The sequence below is a fragment of the Dermacentor albipictus genome, chromosome 2 (assembly GCF_038994185.2).
Source record: "Dermacentor albipictus isolate Rhodes 1998 colony chromosome 2, USDA_Dalb.pri_finalv2, whole genome shotgun sequence".
NCBI classification, from domain to species: Eukaryota; Metazoa; Arthropoda; class Arachnida; order Ixodida; family Ixodidae; genus Dermacentor; species Dermacentor albipictus.
The window spans coordinates 93627451-93649991 of record NC_091822.1 but is presented as its reverse complement, the minus strand read 5'-3'; the positions used below and the strand labels follow the sequence as shown (position 1 = coordinate 93649991).

The following is a 22541-nucleotide window of genomic DNA, read 5'->3' as shown; positions in this document are numbered from 1 at the left end:
TAATACATCCACTACCACAACAGCACCGCAAACCACAGTGTCTACCCCTTCAGGTGCCACAAAGAAAGCTTCACTAACGCGGCATGCCAACCACAGCCAGGTTTTCCCCTCTGGTAGGGTGGAATTGGGGCTCTGCATATATAGCTTCAGATGAATTTTGGCGTGATTGCATAAGGCTTCTTACTCATAAGTGAAATATTCATGAGCCGGCTAGTAGAGCACGTGTTCTCATTTTTATCAGATGTACAGTCTTGGTCAAAAAACTTGAACCTGCTGTGAACGGCCGGGAGCGGCTGCGCTCCGCTATCGCGGCGCTGTCGCCGCCGACGCGCGCCGGTGCTCGCTTGCGCCGAGGTTAAAGAGGGCGAGGGAAGCATGTCTCTCACTCTCAAGCAACCATTGATAACAGGGCTCGCTGAAAAACTAGTGCAGTGGTAGTTCTGCCATCTGCGAGGTCGTCTTGCGGCCGCCGTGCTACGGCGCTTCGTGCAAGTAAATGCACTTGCCTAGGAAAAACTGCCCGGCTTCCATGCAGCGCGTTATACTATAGAAACTGTCCTAATCATCGAAATTACCTATTACAATTTTATACTACACATTCAAAGGCGAGAGCCTTAGCCATGTGCTATTAGATAAACATTTTGAATGTGTTTCTGAGTGCGATGAAAACAAAAGATAAAATATAAACTGACATCTCTGTGCTGTCTAGCGTTGTTACAGGTTTTACTGTAATATGCGGGCGATTAATTCACCGTTCGTTTAGAAAAGACCAGAAGCAGTAATTTCAACTACAGAGAATCTCTTCGGAAAGGGCCTGTAATCACCGTTACAATACTTCAAATACGTTGACCGCACTTCTCTAAGGAACGACCACACGAGGGCGTTTGGCGTTGAAGTTCTTTAATTAAAACCACAGTAAGATATGAAAAACTTGCGGGACTACAAGACGTTTGCCCTGCCTGAGTAGCTGATTGAATTAGACCCTTTCCCTCGGCATTTCATAAAGGGCCCACTACCTCGCCTTTTTTTATATCTTCCTGCATACTGCCTCATTGTCGTTAGGGCTCACTTTCATGCACACGTGAGGCCAATGTAAGTTCATCCTGTTTGCATTGGGCATCACGCGTTTGAATCGCGTAAAGTAGACCCGGGCCACGTGATTATAGGATTCTCGTATAGTGAAGGCGTCACACCGGCGGTGCTGTCGCTGTCACGGGCTCATTGGAAAGACTATTTTGGGCATAGTTTACTGAGGTATCGTTCGTCTCTACGAGAAAGGGCTTCACATGCAGTTTTAAGAAAATGGGTTATACGTAGCGTCCTTTCAAGCAGAGATCTTGGCTACTTTACGGTCAAACACATGGACAAGCTGCAATTGTTCAGGGCAACCACAGACCAAGCCACACTCAATGCCTTCAGGGCGTGTTCCCCCCTGTGATTTCGTCGAGAGATGCAGGTGCCACCGCCATCCTGAAGCTTATGCTTTCTTGATTAATTTTCTACTTGTGAAATTCATGATTACAAATACGACATGCCATTGTGACACAATAATTAATATATCATTCAGCTGCAGAAGTTAGATCTTACCTACGATCCTCGCAAAGTACCCGTGTTCGAGCATGCGCAGTAATATTCATAGCGTTGGTCCTTTAATTTGGCCCCAGGAAACATTAACTGATGATTCCGACACTCAGAATTTCGAAATTTGTGCGTATCACGTTTGACAGCGGTCGCCAGAGACCCCCGGCCGCTCATCCAGCATACGCTGCAGACGGCATGCTAGCCAGTCGGTGGCTTCCACTTCGCCACCGCCGCGTGGAAGCCGCGCTGGCCGCACTAGTTTTTCACGAGCGTTGTTATCAAACGAGGCTTGAGAGCAAGTCATGCTTCCCTCGCCCTCTTTATCCTCGGCGCAAGCGAGCAGCAGCGCGCGCCGGCGCTGGCAGCGCCGCGATAGCCGAGCGCAGCTGCTCCCCGGCCGTTCACAGCGGGTTCAAATTTTTTGACCAGGACTGTACATGCCATTTCACTTCTTTTTCTTTGTGAGAAACGACACCGACGTTTCAGAGGCTGGTTGCCAGGCAGCAGAAGCATGCCAGAGTGGCCGAAGTAGACTAAAAGCATTCATCGCATTAACACGTGTTGCCACGTGGTTTCCGCGATAGCGATTCCTTCTAGCAGACAGATTTCCCAGTCCAGCTTTGCGGCCGCATTACCTTTGATTGCGTACAATGCGCATTGCGCGATAAATAAGCGCAGAGCATCTTGATGCTTTAACTTTTTCCTGATACAAAAGTCGCGACGTGCGAGGACGGTTTTACGCTCAGGCACAGACCATTCTGTAAGGCCAGCGCGTGCTCGGACCGTCCTAAATCAAGCGTAATGTCACCAGCCATACGGCCTGCTTCAGGCACCAGCGTCGAGTATTTCCTGTCAACTTCGCGCCCGAAGCTGAGGCGCCTTCGCCGAGAGGCCCGTTTACGACGCAGCGTCCTTCTAGGAGCCGTCATCAAGAAGGCCGAGAAACTCAAGAGGACGCAGCCAGGGGCACGCATTCCATGCGATGGTGCCATTATCGCTCCGAGAACATGTTTTATTGCTTCATCGCGGATTCCCACAGCGAACTCAGCTGAACACAGCCAGTGTTCGTGGCGAAGTCGCACAGGCTGGTGTTCCTCGTCAAACCAGTACCAGTGCTTACTCTCGGAGAACGTGCCGGAAGGTGCTGCGGCCGCCGAAGGTGAGCGTAAGTCCTGTTGGCTCAAAGAAAGTGTTTTCTGTGATGAGGACGTCTGTACTGAGACCCCCGTTAGAACGTCGTGTGTAGATGCAGAGTCGGATTGCTCCTATAACCTAGAATCGCCGAGACTTCCGGAAAGTACTGGCGCGGAAGCTGACCTGGCAATAGCCGGTGTGTCATCCGCGAGCATCCAGAGAGAAGCCGACGCGCTTCCGTCATTCGAAGAATTTTTCTGCGTTATTTTCGGCCGTCCTTATTTTGACGGCACACAATCATCGAACTCTTACTCCAGCGATTAGTCACCATAGCGTGCCGTCACCGCGAACGCAAGCAGAAATGTGGGCAGCCGTCCGCTGCTGCTGACGAAATGGAACGTTCGTCATCTTTTGTCTCTTGGCGGGCGTGTGAAGTCAATAAAGTACACCATCATCATCGCACCAGTTCTCACGGCGGTATGTACTACAACGCTTTTTTTTAAACGTTTCATAGCAGTAACCTTATCCAGGTCTGGTTAAAGCATAGCGCGACCAACCGCTATTTCGCGAACAGTGTTGCAACTTTCGCGGTATAGGCATTTAACCAATCTGCCGTAATTAAACTGTCCCGCTATATTTGGCCCTGAATTTTGTAGGTAAACAAACAAACCCTACTAGCATAATTGAGCATAAGCTTATACGCTTGCTTCCTCTGTTTTGTGTTCTCATCCTTGCCACAGTTTTGTATTTGTTTCCTACTTCACACGCTACGCCGACAGGCTGTGCTTTCAGTGTTCATGCCTTGGCCGCAATCTGAGCCCATTCACCATGGCTCCTATCAACGTTTCAGCACTACCTCGACTATCAGCGCTACGATTGTGGCTGGTATCGCCTTCATCGCCAATTTTCTATTTTGAAACCTCTTCCGCACGTCGTGGTTGTGCTCAGCTGAACATGTACTCTTTACGGCAAAAGCCGTACTTGACCTAGTACCTCGGGATTATATTAGTATAGCAGGGTATAGCACTGCGATTGTTTACGTAGACGCACGCAAAAAGGCAGCGGTCACGCTACAGGCGTGTTATCGAGGAGGCTGTTAAGTCTTCTGCATGGCGAACAGATGGCCAGCGTCAAGTGCTCTATGTAGCCAGGCCAGGGAATCTCCGTATGCTTCCCATTATCCCATTTACGTCAGGCTTATCACAAAACGTACAAAAAGCGGCGGTGACGTCCAACGCCTCTTAGATAGCACAAGACCCGTGAACTTGGATACCTGAAGTCATGCTGGCTTGCCTGACTGCCATAGAATCTAATCGGAAAGCTCCCGAGTCAGTAGCGGTAATTTCAACGTTACTGCTTTCGTAACGCTCGGCTTAGCAACGAAAATTTTTAGTCCAAGCAGCATGAAGACATAAAGCATAGTAAACAGGCCTTCAAGCTAAGAGGCCTTCAGACGGCCCGCTCCTCTCCTAAAGTCAAAGATAACGCGCACAGTATTCCACAAAACGCATGGGTGGCTGAGCCACGAGCTGAGCATACACACGTTAGCCTCGCTGCGATAGCACATTAAACCGCCGCACCGAAACAACGTTGTGCACAAGATCTATAGCCCACGATATTCTATTAAAACCGAACACATTTCTATTCTTAATAACAAGCCTGCTACGAAACATGTTCCAATATTATTTGTCGATTACGTTTGCCGCCGAACAACCGCGCATGTGGCAGAAGGAACCAAAGCGTATTGAAAACGAATGGTATTGTTGAGCTAGTTGGTTTGTTAGTTGATTACAAAGAAGGCACCAAATATAACAACAGACGAAGGAAGGAGACACGAGACAACTACGTAGGGCGTCTGTTGTTTTATTTGGCGCCTTCTTTGTAATCATGTATAACCAACTCGCCCACCGGCACGTGCTCGGTCTGTTACGACACTGCAAACGAAACTGTATCGACTAGCCCCATTTGAAGGTTACGGAACGAGCGGCAGAAGCAACACCTAGACGGCCATAACACACCTTGTGGCCGTCATGTTGCCTGCCCTGTCGTTTGTGTTGTCTAGTGCCGTGGTCAATCAATGGGCACACCGGAAGATATAAGAGTTAAAAGTAGCCAGTAGTATTATTGAACGAGTTTCTTTGTCAGACGTACAGACACGTCCGAAATAGTTTTCGTGTGATATTGATCCCGCATGGTAGTCGGCGGGTGAAGGTGCCCCAGTTGCGCATCAGCACCATGCACCTGTCGTCAGTCGAGTACAGCGGCCTTCCGCGGGCGCAGCTGTAGTGGCAGTGGAAGAGCGAGAACAGTGTCTTCGGTGAGAACTTCACGGCGGGTAGCGCCCGGTTCTCTGCAAACGGGAGGCGCTCCAATGCGAGGTAGGCAAGCTGCGTCCCCATCACGTGCGCCAGGGCGTCGCCGTGAAAGCTGGTGACGTCCAGATGCTCCACCGTTGGATTATCTGCGGACTGCGCGCAGTGCACGAATGAACAGCGTGAAACGTAAGCCGCTGCTGGGATGGTGAGCCTGATGTAAGCCGCTGATGTGAAGATGATGCACTGTAGGGTTGCCAACTTCTTTCCCCAAAAGGTCGTGACAAGAGCGAAGGGCAGGGTACACTCGACTAAAGGATTTTCTTTTTTGTACTGGATGCTTACAGCCGCATCGTGTCATGCATCCTCGAATTGCAACTGCGTATTGGACTTAATGCAAAGTTCAAGTTGGCTTTCACTCCGCCATAAATTATTCTCGACACATTTTCCCCGGAAATGTGTGACACATTAATTAGGTTTGGGGGCCGATGCACATTAGGTTATGAGGGACGTCGTAGTGAAAGAGCGAGCCGGAATAATTTTGACCACCTGGGGTGGTTTAACACGCGCCAAATGCACAGTGCGCGTTAAATAGTCTCTGGATGCGGCCAGGCCGCCGCTGGAAGCTGAACCTGGCAACGTTTAACACGCGTACCCACTCCGGTAAGGCTAGCTAAGCAGGATCTTTGAGGAATTTGAGCATTACGTGAGATATTATTGGCCTTAGTGAGGTTACAAGGACTGTTGATACAGTGGTAGGGCTCTATAACGTCAAACAATGCCAATCTGTTCTTATTCCTAATCGGCCATTAACCCTCTGTTAGAGGACCGAATGTTTTGGGTCCAGCACATATGGGTGGTTGCTATGCACACATATAGGCAGAATCCGAGCCATTTTGACCTATTAGGAAGAGCTAATGGCCGGTTTGGAATTAAAACAGATTGGGATAGTTTTACGTTATACCGGCCTTGACTAATTACCACGCCCTCTAATGCAGATGCCTTCCATACTCAAATGCTATTCTCTGCATGTTTAGAAGTATATAAGCTATTCGACTGTGATTTAAAAAAAAATTATCGGTTTCACGTGCCAAAACCACTTTCTGATTATGACGCACGCTGTAGTGGAGGGCTCCAGAAATTTCGACCACCTGGGGTTCTTTAACGTGCACCTAAATCTAAGTACACGGGTGTTTTCGCATTTCACCGCTATCGAAATGCGGCCGCCGTGGCCGGGATTCGATTCCGCAACCTCGTGCTCAGCAGCCTAACATGATAGCCACTGAGCAACCACGGCGGGTATTCGACCGTGAAAACTTCGGAGGGAGGATTAAAGGCGAATTTCACAACAACCTTCAGTTGACCGATAACGTCCCGTTCGGCAAAACTGGTGGCGATGAATTACAACAAATGATTGATAAGCAAGACAGCGTAAGAGCAGGGTTGAAGAATAATATGCAGAGACTAGGTGATGTTCAATAGCCTGGCAAGGAACAAGAATTCAAGATCGCCAGGAAGCCTCGTGAGTTTTTGCAGAAGTAAGTTTATCTAGGTCAATTGCTCGCAGGCGACCCTGGCCACGAGAAGAAATTGTACAAAAGAATAAAAATGGATTGGATTGCATACGGCAGACATTACCAAATCCTGAAGGAGTGCTCACCATGGTCGTTGAAAAGAAAAGTCTGCAGTTATTGCATTCCAGTGGTGATAACATATGGGGCAGAAACTTCGTTAACAAAGAAACTAGGGAACAGGTTAGCAACCGCGAAAAGAACCACGGAACGAAAACTTTCAGGCGTAACGTCAAGTGACCGGAAGAGCGCAGTGCGAATCATAGGAAACGGAGATAGCCTATATTATAGTTGACATTTACAGAAAAAAAAAATGGTGCTGGAAATGCCATGCAGTGCGTAGTGCAGATAACCGGGGGATCACTGGAGTTACAGACTGGGTGCCAAGGGAAGGGGTAGCGGAGTCATAGGCGGTAGAAAATTAGGTGGGGTTATGAAATTAGGAAAATTGCAGGCGCAAGTTGGAATCGGCTAGCGCAAGAATAGGGTTAATAGAATATGTTTGGGGCAGGCCTTCGTACTGCAGTGATGACGAAGGTGACAATGAAATGCCCGGTGCAAAAGTGTTTGTCTATTTCACCCCCATCGAAAGGCAGCTGCTCTTGCGGGCATCAAACCCACTCGTCAGCTGGAGCTCAGCAGGGGAACGCCACAGCAACTGAGATATCGCGGAAGGTCGGAAACATGTTGTCGGGAAGGACACTTCGGATCTTATCTACGGCAATCAAGTGGAGAGCACTCTCTCAATTTTATTGTATAGATAAAGCAAGAAAGAAGAAAATTCGCAGACCCCATCTCACGATTACTGTGAAAGGTAATGCGATTCGCATATTCAAGCATTGTAGCGACACGTCGCATTGCTGAAGATGCGTTTACTTACCCGCGTTGTTGAAAGTCTGTAAACGAACATGAATTACAAGCAAAAAAGAAAAGAAAAGAAATGCTGCTTCGAGGCTCACTAGGCCTGCCATCAGTCTTTTATAACAGCGTAAAGTCAAGCGCGGCAATGTCTAATAAAAGACGAAAAAAAAAGGTTAACCACCCTACAATGTACTCATCGGGTGGTCTTTCTGGCGCATGAAATTCATGTAGAACTGATACTAATGTGCTATGAAGGCCCTTTGCCTTAGGCAACTACAATGGCTGAAGCCTAACTCAGTATTAAATCATGTTGGGTGAGTTGGTTTGCGTTTTTAATGAATGTACACAGCGGGGAAAGGAACGAAGACGAGATGGAAGACCCACGACAGAAATTTAGATGGATGACTTCATTTGCCATAATAAACTTTCAGGTGTGAGTGAGTGTCTGCCCTGTCTTGTGCTTGTCCATTTAGGACTCCCGAAACCGGAGCGCGTACGAGTGATCGTGTTCGCCCGGGTCGCTGCGATTCGAATCTGAACGGGAAACTTTCGGCAAGCTATCGGCGCTCGCCGACGTCCCACAGATGCCAGAGGAATAAGGAGCAACTACTTCGCGTTCCAGAGCTCTCAGGATACCAAGTACGGCGGTGATGCGTAGACGCTGCATATGCTCCAAGGGAGCATATACAGCAAGGCCATTTTTTTTACCTACACTTTGTGCAGGCTAGTACAGACTAGTGTATTGCCGGCCAGCGATTATCGCGTCGTGTGCTGCACTTAGCTGACAGGGCTGTATCCAATAGAAGCAGACGGCGTATCGTCTTCTGCATAAGCAGAGGAAAAGCGCCTGAGTTCGCACATACTGGCTGCGTATATGCGCTTGCCTGAAATTAAGTCAGTGTACGCGTTTGCTGAAGTAACATATCGAGACAAACTGCAGCTAAATACATTGTGAATGCGCAGCGTAAGAAGACAACTCTATGCATATATTACAGCATGAAGTCTGAAACAGCCTGCATCATCTGTTAGCAAGATAATTTTCTTCTTGGAGGATTATCTCCCCTTCCTCTGTGACGGTATGTGACAAACGATTAGCCCAGAAGTTCGCTGCCCATCCCTTCCCTGCAGATAACCTTCCGTATCGTCGCTATGTCACCGCCGACAGCTGGAAGTAAGTTGGCGCCACGCGTTTGCAACGTTATCCTGTTTGTTTGTCATCTGCTACGAACACTGCGGTGTAGAAAGTGCAGTGTAGAAAGTGTAGTTTTCATAGTAGACTACTGCTGCAAGAAATGGCATCGTGTAGGTGAGTGGCGCTACACCTTTTCTGCACCAGTGAAAGAAATTGCGACTTCCCACACTCATTACATATGTCGCCAGTGTAGGTAAAAGAGTAGCCCTAGTAACTCTTTCTCTGCAGGATGAATAGAGGGATCTTACGTGTAGCCCCTTGGAAAGGGTAGTGAGTGATGGCGTCAATCCCGCTGTTTTTAACTTCATGCTGCCTGGACTTTCGGCTGCCAAGATCCGTGGTCCATATTAACAACCCATGAAATCCGAAAGGAATTTATATCTCTTGAATGCAATGCTTTTTGCTTCTGTGTCTTCGCCACCAATACCCCAACCGCCTCCTACTGTTCTCCTCTGGTGATTCATTCCTCTTTGCTGCACTACACTTAAAGCCGAAAGCTTCAAGGGGGAGGGGGGACTGCACTGTAAAAAAATATTAACGCACTTAAACGTGAACAAGGCTGTAAAACGGTGTACAACGCACACCTTCACACCAAGAAATGGTGCAAGGGCGTGAGTTATGGACGGATTTACGCCGTTACTCACTTTTGGGCTTGCTAATTATTTTAGTGTTCGTTCTCGTTCACCTCTTTATAGATATTTTGTAGATCATATAGGGTACTTGAATAGTAGCGCCTCCATGGGGGCGGTAGTGTCGAGGCACCCTATAGCGCACGCGCCATCGCTTGTTGCAGCTGTGTAACTACGACAGCAGTTGCCGCCATTGCGCGTCCGTCGTTGAAAGAAGTCGGACGCGAGATGACGCGATAATTGCTCGAAGATCAACGTCGCGAGCGCACTCGCAAACTTTACATTTTCGAACTTTCCTAGCAAACCCAGACATCACAATTCTCTACACTGCATCTGTTACTACAATGCAAATTACCTTATCGCCGCAACATTTCCATGTCATAGCGGCAGTTTAGCAAGTAATGTTACTGCAGACGCAGCTTCAAGTTGATTACAAATTAGCGTGTCGGTTTTACGCTTATGAACTGTAAGAGAATCATAACCCCTGTACCTTTCATCTGTTGCACAGTTCATAACTTCACTGCTCAAATTTATTAGTTACGCAATTGAACAAATCCTTGCAAAAAGAAAAGAAAGAAAAAAGAAACGAGCTCTTCGACGAACTACCATAACAATTTTACTGTTATGTATAAGTGCAAGAATTTTTACAATTCATTTTTTTAAATCGTTAAGCAGCTAACTGGTGTGAGCACACGTGCGTGACTAGGAAAGATCGAGGCACAAGCTCCGTAAAATCTATTCTACACGAAATCCTTTGTCCATTCGCTTAGGTGCAGTATAGCACCTTTCTTTTAGTAACGATCACGTGTAACGCTCTAGTACTTATGTACCTCACTCGCACTGCACGAGTCCAAAGAGGCAGGAGTACGAACAAAGAAAGTCGCAGTTTCGCCGGACGGGTGAAGCGTCGATTGCGATGACAAATTAGTAGACAGCCACACGAAGTAGCGATAGCAGTTTTATCGGCTGTATAAACTTGAAAAAACTCGCTTACTAACTACATTAACAAGCATAGTGCCAGCGCGCGGAGACAAACATGCACACATCATATTCGATAAGTGCGGACACTGGCTGTCAAAATGCTCGCGTGAGGAAGAGTGGCAGCAGCAGCGAGCGAAGTGACCTTCGCACTATCTATCGCTGAAAAGCAAACTGAGTGGCGTGGATACACCAAACGCTATAAGCTACGATCTGTCGGTCCACCTACAGTCTGCCCCCAAATCAGCAGATCACTGTTGAGATAGAGCCCACGCGCCGTCGCGCATTGCTGCCGAATTACAGTGCCCCCCTACCTCAACTCCTCAGCACCCCCTCCGTTTCCTTGAGCGCGACGGAAGACGGCGCGCTTCTTCCTCGCGTTCCTGCCTTGCTCGCGCGAAATTGAACCGTGGTTGTCGGCGCGGAGAACCGCCGGTCTGGTCTTCGGTTGACCGCCACCTTCAGGCGGTTCTCCCCTATATTCATAGGGTCTCCCACAACCTGAAGAATGTAGCCAATCGCTACGGTGTGCCGGTGGTATTTTCTGCCCCGCGCAAGTTGGCCTCTTTGTGCCCCCGGATTGTCTCCGGCGAGGAATGCGTGCGAGACTGCACCAAAAGTCACGCCACCCAATTTGTCAGGTGTTCGGTCGGGGTTGTGTATGAAATTCCCCTGACATTTGGAAAAGTTTACATTGGCCAGACGGGCCGTTGTATAAATGAACGACTAAGGGAACACAAGCTCTCTATGGTTAACGAAAAAGGGTCAAATTTGCCCTTACATTGCGGCGCATGCCCTTTGGCTACGCCTGATAAAGCATGCCAGCCTTTGCTGGCTAGAACCAAAATCTTAAGGCGCAGTCGTAACCAGGTAGCACGTGAACTCGCAGAAGCTTTTTACATTGATAAGTCAGGTGATGATTGTGTAAGCGATTCCAGTATAAATTTGTATAAGAAAGAAAAAACGTTCTTGGCATGTGCGCTTAGGCAATGATTAGGCAATAAGAATCTAGGTATATATATGTGTTCCTTCTGAATAAAATCAGTCGCGAGTTTGCGCCCGTCCATGTCCTTACTCGTCCGTGTCTTTTTTAGCGCAATTCCCTTCTTTAAGTATGTACGACCGACTCGCCCAACAACGTGCTCTCCCTTCAACGCACAATAGTTATCGTACCTCAGGATCGCTTGCTAGGATGCAGTAGACAGTCTGGTACTCCATGAGGCTCCTCGTTCTCCAAAACTTTCTCCATTTGTCCCGATACATTCGGTACTCGGCGTTGGTAGGAGTGACCAGCTTCTTGATTGCTTTATCCGCTAAAATCTGAAACATTGCGAGGAAAGTAACGAATAGAAAAAAAATATTATTGGGAGAACCGAATCCCGATAGAGGAGCGATATAGCGGGAATGGTGAAGAAAAGTACAGCACCTTTCGACACGAAAGGTGGTGTTACTTAAATTGGCTGACCTTGCTCAAACCAACCACGTTTTCATGCGCAACCATTCTGGCGCTATTTTTCAAAGGAATCTGCGTGTCTCTCCGTCCATCTGTAACGCGTGGGACGATGGACTCCATAGGTATACGCGGGGAAGTACGGGGGTTTGTATGACAATGCCTTATGACTACGTGTGACTACTGAGATGTTTGATTCGGATTATAGAATACCTACAGTTACAATTCGCATAGAAAGGAAGCAGTCCCCTACAGTCGGCGCAACAAGCCACGATACCATGTTTCCGAAAAAAAAAATCGAAGGCTGTGTAAGAACAGCCTATCAGGATATTTTATTTTGCGTTACTTTGGAAAGTGTATAGAACACTTGCAATTGCCGCAACAGTCAACGCAAAACGAAAGTAAATAGTACTGTTTCCACAACAAGTAATTTTATCACCCAAAATGGAAGCAACACATTACAGTTGCTACAACAAGTAACTGTATAATACAGTAAGTGCAGAAAGAAGACCACTACAGCTGCCGCACCAAGTAAACCACACAGTCGGCCATATCATACATTCGCTGCGGAAAGAAAGCTGATAGCTACGGCTGCCGCAACAAGTAAGCGTACGATACAGTTGACCATATCATAGAGAAGGTGAAAGAAAACTGATCACTACAGATGCCGCTACTGCAGTATATCATATGGTCGGTGCAGAAATAAAGCAGGCCATTACAGTTGCTGCAAGAATTATTTAGACCTAATTGGGCAAGTGAATTTTAGGCCTAATCAAGAATGAAAGTTGTACTTAGGAATCATTCCTCCTAATTTCAATTGAGTGACTATAATTTAAGGCTAGTCAAACATAATTAAGGGCTATTACAATAGCGAGTCGTTGAAAATAATTAAGAATATTGAGGCTAATGAATATTACGGTAGAATAATTTATTTAGGCTAACCAAGATAATTTAGGATGTTTAATATTATTAGTTCGAACGATAATAATAAATCGATTAGCCTAATAAGCATCAATCAGGTTTAATTAAGATGAATTTAGGCTAATTGAGTAATTAATTACTATACATTAGTAACCATTCATTATGATTAATGTTCAAAAATAGGAAACTGAGCAAACGTCGCCATCATAAGACCACACACGTTCGGATGCGTCAGATGCGTATCTATAGAAGATGAGCAACTGGAAAGAATGCTTACGAACTACCTGACAAGACTCATTAGGGAGCTTATGCTCAAATTTTATGGCTAATTCATCCGTTAATATAATATTGGAATTTGCAGTGAATGTCCACACATTGCTGGCAAAAAGTCGTATTCAGTTTCCTTAGCTTGTCGCACTTCATGAACCTCGATCACTCTGAAAGTTACCTGCCTTCGTCTCTATCCCAGAGACAGATTAATTGAAAGCGATGAACAAAACAAGAACCTTGGCACAGCATATATAGGTAGGGTTCTTCTAAAGGGGAGAGGTAAGACCCGCCCACCTTAACTCCCCTCCCTTTTAGAAGAACCTTACCAACATATACTGTGCCCAGAAAAGCATACGTCGCCTTGAAAAAGACAAGTACGCTTGTCGAAACGTTGGTTCCCGCTTTTACCTTGTTCTCGTCTTGCTCATCATCTTGAATTTCCATCTCTCGCCTTCTTTGTGATTCCCCTAGATTAATTGAAAGGAAGATGGAAGCCTGCTGACCGAATGTGACTGTCTAGCGAGCGGCTGACACTTGAACACCGCAGTCAGCATTGTGGGCAATGGGATAGAAAGGACAGAGAGATGACAGATGCAGTAAAAGGAAAGAAACGAGTGCTCGGAGCTGGAAGCTCTGGGCGCATAAACTGCTCTGAAAACACTAAACCCACTCTGTAATAAACGTGATTAAGCGAAAAGTGCCGCTGTGCATGCCGTTTGGGGGGGTGTATCGCTGCATATCTTGACAGATCAGTAACGTTCGTCAGGCTACATTGAGCTTTATCCCGCACGCCGGCGGACCAGCGGGGCCAGAGAAGGCACTCCTCGCATCAAACCAGTGTTTGGCGGCGCTGCAGCGAACGCGGCACAGCAAAGTTCAAATGACCCCTTTCTAACGACTACGCCTACCCATATCCCACCACACGGGCGTGCCCCAACCCACAGGCAGTCCCGCATATACCCAAGCTCACACCCGCACAGTGGGAGGCCACGCCGAGTAGATCGGGCCCTCGTGACTAGCAGCAGCTGGTGTGGTGGGCACGGGACACGGCAAGAGCAGCAGGAGCCCTGGACATGAGGGCGCCGCCCCGTGCAAGCAGGAAGACACCGGCTTGTTCTTTTCTTATTAACCAGCAAATGTTGTGTTTTTCCTCCTCCTCCTCCTCCTTTTCATGTTCAAGCGTCTCCGTCTGCGCGCACTTGCAGAACGAGACCGATTTTACGAGAACAGGAGTACTTTCTGCACGTTGTCGGCCACACTCTCGAATTCGTCTTCTTGTTAACTCTGATTGGCCCCGAGGGTTGCTAAGCGCGCTCAGATAAGTGATAAGGGACGACCGTGGCATATCGTGTCTGTGCTACGTCGGCGTCTGCTGTTTGCCCTCGACGTTGCCTTCAATGCGATGTTTTGCAACTGTACGCTAACGAGTCGCAGCCAGCCGTATTCTCCTTCCCGAAGAAAGAAAGCCGCCACCGTAAGTTACTATGAGCAATGCCGTGGAAAGCATACAAATTGATGTGCTCCACAAAGGTGGATGAAACTGTTTCTGACAATTCTCTGATAGGTTAGGGGCCAATAAAGAAAAAAATACTGGAGGGCGCTTAAGCTTCGCCTTCAAGAGTGGAACGCGCTAGCGTTATCGCACCCCGTTCACACCGGCCACTCATTCGCTCGGCATGCTCTTGAGTCACACAAAAATGAAACATGCGCCTGAGCAAGCGGAACCAGCCAATGAACTCGGTGTCTCGGAGGAAGAAACGTTCTACGCGAGCGAAACGTCGTGATCGGCACGGACAGCCGGGCCGTTACGCGCCACGATGTCGGACGCGATCATGGGACTGACGTCTCGATGGCTCGTCCTCTATGTCGCTTGGGAGCACCACGCAGACGCATGGCTCCTCGCCAGCAGCACGGCACACATCGCAGGAGACGCTTTCCCACCAGACGCGCTACGGCGCAGCGATCACGTCAGAGGCTTCCCGCATCGGACGCTGCACCTAGGAATCGCAGTGTGAGCGGAAAAAGGAGCCGCGTCACCTAAACACGAGAGTTCGAGTGACGCACGCTGGAAGTTGGAAGGGGAGAGAGCAAGAAAAATTATTAAACGCAAGGGCATTGGGGCATCCTCGCACCGGTCCACCGGGCATCCTCGCATGCGCTCAAACGAGATGAAGGGGGAAAGCGGGCGAGTTGCGTACGTTGCGAGGAAGGGGTCTTCTGTGTTTGCCGCAAGATGGCTCTGCGTGTGCGCCAAGCGCAGAAGAAATGTAGCAGAAACGTACTTCGCTGCTCGTTTAACTGCGACTTCTGTAATTTACATGCTCATAATTACCGACATACACCGCAGTATAACTTTCTACGGCACAGTTCTAAGGCAACACCACATTCACTAGAGGCTCTTTTGTCCCGCTTTGAACCATCGAACTCATGGCTGAGTAGTAGCGTCTCCGTCTCACACTCCGGAGACCCTGGTTCGATTCCCACCCAGCCCATTTTGCAAGTTGTTTTCATTTATGAATTGCCTTCCGGGATATTTCACTCACTGCAAACGCCGCTGACACCGGCTTTTCTGCGACACGAGCTCCTTAACGCTGTCGCGTTAAAATCTAAGGAGACCTAAGCGTTTATGAGTTGCGAAAGCATAAATGTCGAATTTGATGCTGTTGAGCGGTCTTTACAGTTATCAACTGCTCGCGGTCAGACGAGCTGGTTGAGAGGCTTGGCCAACGCCTCCTAGATAGCACAATGTCTATGCACTTCGATCCGTGACGTCAAGCTACCCTGCCCGACCGCCATCGAATCTAATAGGGACGCTACCGAGTAAGCCGTGGTGACGATGACGTCACTGCTGTCGTCACGCCAAGCTTAGAAATGGAGGTGTCAGTCCAAGTAGCATGATATCATAAAGCAGCCTGCATAGGCCTGGCAGTTTAGCCCAGTGGGTAAGACACTCGGCCTCTGAGTATGAGGTCGGATGTTCGAAACTCGCTACCGCCAAATCAGTTAGTTTCGAATTTGTGCTGTAATTAACCCTTTACTGCACCTTGTTGCATTTACGCAACATTCTGATGAACGGCGTTAAAAACCGAAGCAAAGTCAGTTTCGAGCTTCCTGTGCATGTTGTTGCATATCCGCAACATTGGTCTGTAAAACGCGGCACCTTGTGCTGCAATCTGTGCTAATTCTTTGCATCTTCTACCAAAACAAACGTGGCGGAGGCTGCGCGCGCCCAGGAGCAGTGATATAGGTAAGTTTTACAAATTGTAAATGTATTTCTCCATAAGGCAAAGCGCAAGAAAAATTGTTACGCTATGCTCCACATCCTTCTGACTCTGTAGGTTCAAAAAAATATTGTAATTTCGGAATAGTTTGTTCCTAGCAACAGAACGTTGCTATGTTGCACAAATGCAACAACGTGTACATGGCTTATTTTCTTCGGAATAATGAAATGGCTTCAAAACGCTGGTATGGCCTAGAAATTCCTCCTGATAGTGAAGGCAGTGACTATTCAATTAGTCACGACAGCCACGAGTGTAAGTCCGTTTCGATTCAATATGTGGACAAGATCTTCTCTGGTCGAATTTCCTCTTTCCTTTTCAAAAGTACGCTGTGCCTCCGCACGTTGCCGTGTCACGTCGTCACGGGCACAGCTTTACATCTGTGCTTCGATGTTCTACATTTTGTCAATAACTCGAAAACACTGCATTGTTTCCTGGCTGGACGGGAATCTGCATGACGTACTGCACGAAGTGTGGGAACCACCTGTGCTGCACAAACATGTAAAAGTGCTTCTTTTTTGTTCCACACTAAATCATAGGTGCACCAATGATTGTCTTGTGCAAATAAGCATCTGAGTATGAATCGCACTAAATCTATCTTTTACTTTCAACTTCTTCTTTATTAGCACATTGTTGCAAATATGCAACATACCCTTTTTCTGCAAATTGAAACCACAGACATTCGCTAAAGTAAGTTTCCATGGGAGTACAGGTACTATTATGCTTCCCTACAACGCCATGAATAATATTTTGAGGAAACAAAAAAATGTGCAGTAAAGGGTTAATGGAGAAAGTTGGGCTAGTTGGTGTTGATGCATTTGCTGTGACATAGCTACTGGCGCAAACAATACTAACGAAAAAAAAAATCCCAAGCCTGTCGGCTTCGTGGTGCATTTGGTTTCTTCCTACGTGGCCCGATTCGTTTGTACGTCTGTCTGCGCATTTATTCGACCATACGTTGGTTTCTTGCACGTTTTCACCGAAAAAAACTTCCCAGTTAAAGTACAGCGCTCTCTCCTTTCCCACTTTTTTTCCCGCTAGTGATTTTTTTCGTTAGTCTTGTTAGGGCTAGCAACTATGTCAGCGAGAATTTATTCTGTTTTTACACATTTATTTCTTTATAGCGATTATCGAGGCGAAGTTAGAACTCAGGCTAGAGCTTGCGCGCACAAGGAAGGCGCGGATAACACAGACTCGTGAGAGCGAGGGTGACATGTCGAAGTGGCGACGAAGGAGGGCGATGCCCTCGGGCAATACCTGGCGCGCTTGCGCGGCAACAAGTGTTCCCTTTCGCCCGCTCTGCTCTGTCGAGGTGCGCACGTGTCATGGCAAGTAGCCAATGTGAATTTAGGGACCGCTTGGCAGCTACAGCGTTGGCGCCGAGTGGTAGTTGCAGCGGTGGCGTAGATGTAGAGTATCCGCCTCACGTGCAAGAGGACCGCGGTTCGAATCCGGGTGCTGCGCAATTTTCCACCCGATAAAAAAAAATCCGCGTGTTGATAAAATTGCCCAAACAGGCATGGGGTGCGGCCTGATTCCGGTGACCAGATCCAGTAACGCACTCCCTCATCAGAGCAGGATTAGCCACCCTGGTGCAGCAGTTGGCCACAACCTCCTATATGAATACAACAATCAAATCCCCGAACCTCACTCCCCAGCAGCTGCGAAGCAAATGACCACGGCCGCGGTCAGACCTGTGACGCAGCAGAGGGTGCTAAGAATCCCTGGTTCCGGACAGGCCGCCATCGGAATCGGAACCTGGCAACCTTTAACGCTAGAACGTTATCTAGTGAGGCGAGTCTAGCAGTGCTACTAGAGAAATTAGAGGTCAGTAAATGGGATATAATAGGGCTCAGTGAAGTTAGGAGGACAAAGGAAGCATGTACCCTGCTAAAAAGCGGGCAAGTCCTGTGCTACCGGGGCTTAGCGCAGAGACGAGAACTAGGAGTCGTATTCCTGATTAATAATGATAAAGCTGGTAACATACAGGAATTCTATAGCGTTAACGAGAGGGTAGCAGGTCTTGTGAAATTTATTAAGAGGTGCAAATTGAAAGTCGTATAGGTCTACGCCTCTGCATCCAGTCATGATGACCAGGAGGTCAAAGGCTTCTATGAAGATGTGGAATCAGCGATGGGTAAAGTCAAAACAAATTACACTATACTGATGGGCGACTTCAATACCACGGTACGCAAGAAGCAGGCTGGAGACAAGTCAGTGGGGGAATATGGCATAGACTTTAGGAATCGCAGCGGAGAAATATGCGGATAATGAATACCTTCTTCCGCAAGCGGGATCGCCGAAAGTGGACGTGGAGGAGCCCGAATGGCGAGACTAGAAATGAAATAGACTGTTTACCCTGTGGTAACCCTGGCATCATACAAGATGTGGACGTGCTCGGCAAGGTGTGCTGCAGTGACCATAGAATCGTAAGAACTCGAAATAGCCTAGACTTGAGGAGGAACGGTAGAAACTGGTACATAAGGAGCCGGTCAATGAGTTAGTGGCAAGAAGGAAAATAGACGAATTCCGGATCAAGCTACAGAACAGATATTCGGCTTTAACTCAGGTGGAGGAGCTTAGTGTTGAATCAATGAACGACAATCCGATGGGCATCAGTAAGGTGTGTACAATACAATTCAGTGGTAACTTCGTTAGACAGGATACCAGTGAGCTATCGCAGGAGACGAAAGATCGGATCAATAAACACCAATGTATGAAAGCCTCTAACCCTAAAGCTAGAATAGAACTGGCAAAACTTTCCAAGTTAATCAGCAAGCGTAATACCCCTGTCACACGGGCACCCGCGAACTCTGTTGAGCATGAAACTCCCTAAAGGAGATTGACGGCAATGAAGTTGCGGCCGTGCTACACGGCACAGTGTGAGCTTTCGACGGGCGCCGCACGGGATAGAAACGGCGCTGCTGTGCATACTTCCGCGTGCAACTGTTCACGTATACGGTCGCCGTTACAGTAATCGATGTGTATCTTTTTTTAACGCAGTATGTAATAATATACAATCACAGCGAGAAACTTTGCGGTACGTTACCGCAAGACTTTTGTTTCCCAAGCATAGCGAAGTTGCAAGCGATGCTGGCCACATTGCGCTCTCGCTTTCGTGCGTGGGGCAGCGCGGGTCACGTTGTTGGGCCGGTGCGTTTCGAGTTGTGGTTCTGTGGTTGTGATTTCGCTGTATAATAGTGCGTGTCTGTGTGTTCGCGGTGAGCTCAACTGCTTCTAGATGAGTGATGACACTGAAGACGTGAAAAATAAGGTCGCCCTCGCTATCGCCACAATAGCCGGCATCGAAGTGGACATCGAAATCTCGGCAGCGAAAGTGCGTACCATCAAGGGCCAAACAATTGCCAACAACAACTTGCTGACTGGGTTGGCATAGTCATCAAACCGCGCTCCGAGGGAAGTGTGGGCCTATGTTCGGCATGGAAGCTGGTTTGAGAACACAGTGCCGAACCTTGGGGACCAGAATTTCCGGCAGTCTTTTCGTGTGTCGCCAGCCACGTTCAAATATTTAATCGATGTTTGCCAGCCCACGATGGAACGTCAGACGACGAACATGCGCGCAGCCGTTCGACTGGACAAGAGGGTCGCCGTAGGCCTCTATAAGCTCTGTTCGTCTGCCGAGGACAGAACAATCGCTCAATTGTTCGATATTGGCAGATCGATGGTGAACGTAATTTATCGTGAATTCTGCGAAATTGTAGTGGCATCTCTGGAAGCAGAGTGGGTGAGGATGCTAAATGAAAATGACATGCAGGATCACATCGAGCATTTCCATGCTTCTACCGGGTTCCCTCAAGGTGTGGGCGCTCTGGACGGTTGCCACTTTCCAGTTTCCGGAAAGTGGCAACCGACTATTACTGCCAGCGACTATTATAATTACAAAGGCTGGTAAGTGCACGAATGAAGGGCGAGCGTTGCCTCAAATAGGGCAGCTGTAGGCGATTGATTGAAATTGAACTGAAATATTTCTTAATTATTTATTATTAATAGTTCTTCGAAAACTGGCAGCTTTTTTTCTGCTGGCACACGGCACTACATCGCAATGTGACGCTGCTGTAATGTGTTAAGATGCATGTTATGACACTAGTGTTTTCATAAAATGTAAGCTAAATGTGTTGTTGCAACCAGGCGTCCTGGATGGCCTGAAGGTGATGAAACTTTACTAAATATCATTCGCGTAAAAAAAGAGAGAGAGAGAGAAAATTTACGGTGCCTACAATCAGCATGCAAATGTACTTCTCTGTTTACAAGTACTCTTTGCTATGTAATATGGAGCATACAGCATTCCAAACTTTGCTGTCATGAGCTGCCCTTGTACACCAGTTTATCTTTGACTATCACGATCGGTTGAGTGCCTGACAATGATGAGATTTTTACATAACATTGTCCTCAAAGAAATGAAACAGCTATGATATGTATGATGCGAGAGATTGCTTATACCCCACATGTTCAATATAACTGCATCTTGTTCAGCGTACTCCTAAAAATGAATTATTACTTTCTCTCTGATGCTGTTGCTTCATTCCCTACAAGGTATTTTTGCCATGTGTGTTTACTGCATAAAACTATAGTTTCTTTGTTGTGGACTTTACCTTTGGCAGTAATGTTGTTTTTTGTTTTTTCTAGGCATAGCGTGATACTGCTTGCACTGGTGGACCACCACTACATGTTCCGGTACATAAACGTTGGATCACCGGGAAGATGCCACGATGCGCATGTGTGCCACCAGTCAAGCCTGTCTCGCGTTGTTGCAGGGCCCACATTCAGACAGCCAACCAGCCTGATAAGCGTTGTTGCTGTGCCCCCCCTGATACTTTGTGATCAGGCATTTCGCCTCACGCCGAACCTTATTAAACCATTTGCGAGCACAAACAGCTCTAAAGAGCAGAAGCTTTTCAACCATGAGCTTTCTAAATCTCGCAGAATAGTAGAAAATGCATTTCGACGGCTTAAAGCTCGTTTCAGGTTTGTAATGAAGAGAATAGAATGTGACATCGGCAATGTGCCGCTTATGATAAGGGCATGCTGTGCACTGAATAATATTTGCGAACACTTTGGTGATTCTGTATCGCAGCAGTGGATCAGTGAGGCACAGCTGTTCAACACAATATTTCAGCAGCCAACGCACACTACGGATGCACTCATTTCAACTGAAAAAAAACATTCGAGTTGCAGTTGCCATGCACTTTCACCAACAGATGGCCCAATAGCCAAGCCACGAAATAGAAAAGGCAGTTGAAAAGTGCAATTGGTAGACCTTTATTTATTAAAATACTGGGGCAGCAGGTCCACCAACTTTTCTTGGGCATTCACTTGCCGTTCCTTCAAAGCTTGATCAGCTTTCGTAGCTTGTTCTAGCGTTGCTATAGGTTTGTTCTGCTGCGCCAGCAAGCTGTTTCCGAAGAACTTTCTCTCTTCCTTTTTTTATGGGCGGCGCTGTTGCTTATGTTTGTTCTCTTTGGTATCACTTGAATTGTCTGCTGAATCGACTACTTCCTCCGCAGAAGTAATCTCACTCGACTGCAGGCTGGAAATGATCTGGAATTAATAAAAAGGATTTGTTGTTTATGCCACCTACACATCAGTTGACTGTTTTCAGCCATATATATTTATACAAGAGTGCAAAGCCAGAATGGTCATCCGCCACACAAAACAATCTGTTGGTGAATATGGCGAGCAGCTTAGGTATTATGTGTAATACGCGGAGGTATTCCAGTTTCCTTAGTTATTCAGTTAATTTTTTTTTCGGTGGAAAGTAATTTGGGTACTCATAAAAATAAGGCAAATCTAGAGTTCGGGCTTATATCCTATGAGCGTGTTAAAGTATCACGTATGTTTGCACTTCTTACCATTTCGACAGTTTCATCTGGAGAGAAGGGGCTCTCCTGAATGAGGAAGCGATCATTCGCTGGCAGGGCACCCAAGATTCTGTTTATTTTGGAAAAGAAAAGCCAGGGAGACGGGGACAATCTTGTTATTTTTTACCGCGACTATTCTCCTGCAAGCACAGAAAGCGATGATAATGAAAAAAAAATTGTAAATACTAGGGAAATAGTAGAAGCTAAACAAGTTTTCATGTGCTTGCTGTATGCCATGACAGGCGGATATGGACCGTACATGCAACATTACTTGCTCATTCCATATACTTGTTTACAATTCGTGATATTAGTTTTTTTTTTAGAAACGGGGACTCAAGGTTTGGGTACCTAAACTGCATTGAGCGCGCAGCTCTGAAACGAGGAAGACGAAGAGCTCAGAATTGGGGTGACAACAGTAATGTTGGGTTATAATCTGGCTTGCTACCATGATGAAAAAAAATTGCTTAGCAGGACGAAAAACATGA

General features: G+C 47.2%; 1 protein-coding gene across 1 annotated transcript in view; it reads right to left on the bottom strand.

Moving 5' to 3' along the window:
* Positions 1-3206: 3206 nt before the first annotated feature.
* LOC135902705 (uncharacterized) overlaps positions 3207-22541 on the bottom strand; it is a 92446-nt gene continuing 73111 nt past the window's right edge. Inside the window, exons 13-14 of the mRNA XM_065432932.2 lie at positions 11432-11578; positions 3207-5183 (exon numbers count right to left, since the gene is read on the bottom strand). Of these exons, the coding sequence (XP_065289004.1) occupies positions 4857-5183; positions 11432-11578 (474 nt within the window). The 3' untranslated portion in view covers positions 3207-4856. The remainder of the gene's footprint in view (positions 5184-11431; positions 11579-22541) is intronic.